General features: G+C 38.6%; 1 protein-coding gene across 1 annotated transcript in view; it reads left to right on the plus strand.

The window, feature by feature from the left end:
• LOC106878360 (protein bark beetle) overlaps positions 1–5,000 on the plus strand; it is a 30,758-nt gene that overhangs the window by 24,813 nt on the left and 945 nt on the right. The window contains exons 15-16 of the mRNA XM_014927552.3: positions 3,329–3,536; positions 4,401–5,000. The exon at positions 4,401–5,000 is cut by the window's right edge and continues 945 nt beyond it. Coding sequence (XP_014783038.2) covers positions 3,329–3,536; positions 4,401–5,000 — 808 coding nt within the window. The remainder of the gene's footprint in view (positions 1–3,328; positions 3,537–4,400) is intronic.

Raw genomic sequence — 5,000 nt, forward strand, 5'->3', positions numbered from 1 at the left:
ATATATATTGTATATATACATATATATATATATATACATATATATATATATACATATATATATATACATATATATATACATATATATATATATACATATATATATATATACATATATATATATATACATATATATATATATACATATATATATATATACATATATATATATATACATATATATATATATACATATATATATATATACATATATATATATATACATATATATATATACATATATATATATATACATATATATATATATACATATATATATATATACATATATATATATATACATATATATATATATACATATATATATATATACATATATATATACATATATATATATATACATATATATATATATATACATATATATATATATACATATATATATATATACATATATATATATATATACATATATATATATATACATATATATATATACATATATATATACATATATATATATATATATATATATACATACATATATATATATATTTTTTTTTTTTTCATTTCAAAGTTTCAGCTCAGAGCTGCGGCCATGCTGATGCACCACCGTGTTGCTACACTGTTATTACAGGGAGCCTCTTACAATATGTGGCACTTGGTGAAGAATGGAGTTTGATTTAGCAACTCTCATTTGCACCTCCTGCCGCGAGGTAGGTTCATCTGGGACTCTCGATAGGAAGAGATCCAGCTTTGATTTAAAAACTCCTACATCTACTTTGTGCAGATTCCTCAGGCTCTTTGGGAGAATATTAAAAAGCTGTGGGCCCCTGAATCCCAAGCTGTTGCAGTAACTGGTCCTGAAGCGCGATGGCATTGCTGGGATCTTTGGCACTATGCAGTGCCGTCCCGTTCTGGCATTGGTGTAGCTTTCAATGCCAAAATTTGGCACAATTCCTTCCAGGATCTTCCAGATGTATATTACTGCATACCTCTCCCGCCTTCTCTCCAGGGAGTAGAGTCTTAGCTGTTTCAGCCTTTCCCAGTAGCTGACCAGTTGCAAAGAGACAATCTTCTTTGTGAATCTCCTCTGGATTGCTTCAAGGTCTGCTGTTAATTTCAGACTGGTGGGTGACCACAGCTGTGAGCAGTAATCCAGGCGGCTGAGGACGAATGTCCTCCAGAGGATCATCATGGTTTCCTTATCTCTGGTTCTGAATGTTCTCAGGATCCATCCAGCCAATCGTCTGCACTTTGTTGCCATTCTGGTAATGTGCACTAGGAAAGAGGTATCATCACTCATGTCGATACCCAGGTCTCTCACTGATTTAGGCTCTGGGATTGAAATTCCCTGTGGACCAGTGTACTCTGTAAGTTTCATATTCAGTTTTGGACGTTGGTAGCGCAGGGCTTGGAATTTTTCAGCATTAAACTGCATATTATTGTCCTCAGCCCATCTGTAAACTGAGTCCAATTCCTGCTGCAGGTGTGCAACATCACTGGAGTTCTGTATTTTCTGCGAGACTTTTGTATCGTCTGCGTAGCTTGCAAGAGTGGCTATCCGGGCACTTGAAGGCATATCTGAGAGAGCAACTATAAAAAGCAATGGTCCCAAGACAGTGCCCTGTGGAACACCGCTCATTATTTGTGTTCTCACAGAGGTGGCTCCATTAGCCACTACTGCCTGACTTCTATCTTTCAGAAAGTCATGTAACCACTCTCCAAGTTTTCCAGCTATGCCAAGATCACGCAGTTTGTGGCATATCACACCATGATCCACTTTGTCAAAAGCTTTTGCAAAATCAAGGTATATTACGTCCACATTTGAGTTGTTGAGTAACTGCCTCAACACCCAGTCGTAATGTTGTAAGAGCTGGGTCAGGCAGCTCCTACCTGGTCGAAAGCCATGTTGGGTATCACTCAGCAATTTATTTTCTTCAAGGAAAGCGATCAGTTTTCCTCTGATTATCCTTTCTATGACTTTACTGATGTGTGAAGTCAGAGAGATAGGCCTATAGTTTTTGGCATCTGCTCTGCTTCCCCCTTTATGGATTGGGCATATTATTCTCTCCTTCAGCTTGCTTGGCAGTCTTCCGTTTGCGAGAAAGCTCTGGAAGAGGATCTGGAGGGGTTTTGCCAGGGCATGCTTAAACGATTTAAGGAGGATTGCTGGGAAACCATCAGGGCCAGCAGTTGAGTTTGTGTCCACTTCATGTTTAGCTAGTAGTACATCTTCTTTGCTAATGTTGATGTATTCCATCGTAACTGCCTCACTGGTTATAGGGGAGGTAGCAAAGAAGTCCACTGGTTTGTTCACTTGTCTGTGCTCCAATGGAGTGGTGAAGACACTTTTGAATTGCTCATTCAGTACCTCACTGATCCTAGTTGGACTGTCTGTGAGGGAGCCATCCTTTTCGAAGAGGGGTCCAATCTTACAGCGTACTGAGGCTGTTTCTTTTGCGTAATGAAAGAAGGCCTTTGGGTTTGACTTAATGTTTTTTATAACCCAGGCTTCTTTGTCTGCTCTCTCCTTCACATAGGATTGTTGCAGCCTTTTTTCGATCTCCATCAGTGTCGTTTTTAGGCAGGACCTTTGGCCATTCTTGGGATGCTGGTTGAGTCGATTTGCAACTTTTGTCCGTCGTCTCATGAGGATCTTCCTCTCCCTTGGAATCTTGTTCCTATTTGTTTTGGCCTTGTGCTCTGGGACATATTTCTGGCCTATGGCTTGCACAATAGACATGAAACATTCTAGTTTCATGTCAATGTCTGGTGTGGAGAGACATTTTGGCCAATCCTCTCTGAGGATCTCTTTCTGAATCGATTTCCAGTCCGCTTTGTGGAAGTTCAGATTGGAGAGATTTTGGGTGCTTCCTTTAGGCTGTATGTCTCTGGTTTCTTTTGGCCCAAACATAGACAGCTCTATTATGTTGTGATCCGAAACTAATGTCGGCGTCACTTTCACATCATGAATGATGTCCATATTGTTCGTGAAGCAGAGATCTAGAATGTTATTCGCTCTAGTTGGTCTGAGAACAGTTTGCTCCATGAATAGGGCATTGGTGAGGTTGAGCAGGCATTCCACCTGTGCTTGCTTGCGATAAGTCATTCCTGAGAGTATGAGACCTTCGGGCCATTTGACGTTGGGGAAGTTGAAATCACCCATAAGAAATATGGTCACATGGTGTTCCAGTTTCATGAGGATTTCTTTAATTCTAGCGAGGCAATCTTCAAATTTGCCTATGTATATAATATGTATATATACATATATATACTTACTCCTCTTCCAAAATTGCTGGCCCTGTGCCAAAATTCGATATTATTATTATTATACTTATTTTTTTCTTTTTTTTCTTTTTGTTCAGTCTTTAGGTGCTGAACTCATGGAGAGTAAAGACATGGAATCATTTGCTAAAAAATTGCTCATAGATTCTGACTTTGGCTATGATACAAAGTCGAGGATTTGGATGAACAAACCCAGCTCGGTCGGGATGTGTGGCATATTTTACGATGATTTTGCTGAAACACACGAAAGCTGCCATTTACTTTTGCTGCCGTTTATTTGTGAAACAGGTGAGAACTATTCACTCCTTGCAGTCTTCTATCCCTCATCATCTTCATCGTCGTCGTCATCGTTCTCCTTCTCCTCCTCATCGTCATCATCAATATCATTTATTTATTTATTGTCTATTTTAAACTTGGGTAAATGTTTCCATCCTTGCTTATGTAACACAACCATGTACCACCCCCGCACTCCCCCCCACCCAGGTTTCTTTCTCTAATATTTTACAGAGTTCAATCTACACAAGTTCAGGTGTGAAAAACAATATAGGAATTTTGAAAGGAGTTTCTATAAAACTAGTTTTTAAACAGTGAATGTTTATGGGGGATCGACCAGAATAAAATAGAAATTAATGGGATCCATAGAAAAAAAAAATGGTTGAGAACCCCTGTTCTTAAGAATCAGATATGCTTTTATGTCCGTAAAACTTTGAGTAAAGGAGATTTAAATAACAAACTTTTAATAGAAGTATATACATAAAGCGGTGAGCTGGCAGAAACGGTAGCACGCCAGGTGAAATGCTTAGCGGTATTTCATCTGTCTTTACAGTCTGAGTTCAAATTCCGCCAAGGTTGACTTTGCTTTACATCCTTTCGGGGTCGATAAATTAAGTACCAGTTACATACTGGGGTCGATCTAATCAACTGTCCCCCCCTCCCTAAAAATTTCAGGCCTTGTGCCCAGAGTGGAAAAGAATACAAGTATATACATAGTTCAACCTACACAAGTTAAGGTGTGAAAAAACAAATTAGGAATTTTGAAAGGAGTTTCTATAAAACTAGTTTTTAAACATTGAATGGCTTTGGGGGTCTAACGAACTGATCAAATGTGGAATGAAACTCTATATTAAAACTGAACTTTCTCTCTTGTTTCAGATCCTTTCGTTGCCAAGACAACCGATTACACACTCGTCATTGCATTAACAACCAGCATCTTCAGTGTACTTGTCATCATCATCATTATATTGATTGTACTTTGGCTCAAAAAGTCTAAAATACGCAAAGACATGCGACTTCAGCGTTGTGCCTCCTTACGCTCTTCGGCCAGATCTCGATCTCAGATGACCTCTAACTGGTCAAAGAGCAACATTCAGAACAGCCAAACAAACATCAGCTTTGTGGGCTCACTGGATGACCAGATCAGTATAAACTCATTAGATAAGTCTAAGTTCAACACTTTTAATACAGAGGCGACGGAAATCTCGCCTCCATTTCCCATTAAAACTCCAGGGACCACAATAATCCCATACAATCACAATGATGACACTGACAGCAACAATATTAGTTTTACGGATGATGAAAGCTATCTTAGTGTAGACAATGTAGATAAGGACCAGCCTCCACCTGTTCGTTATAATACAAATGTCATGAATCAGGTGTGGAGAGAGAGAGAAGAGCAAGTGAACCAGCAGCACTTACAACCCAAAGAGTGGGACATTTATGCTAACTTGGGTCAGAACAGGCAAAACAGTCCAC

Source organism: Octopus bimaculoides, chromosome 19 (genome assembly GCF_046866305.1).
Source record: "Octopus bimaculoides isolate indiv1 chromosome 19, ASM4686630v1, whole genome shotgun sequence".
Classification (NCBI taxonomy): domain Eukaryota; kingdom Metazoa; phylum Mollusca; class Cephalopoda; order Octopoda; family Octopodidae; genus Octopus; species Octopus bimaculoides.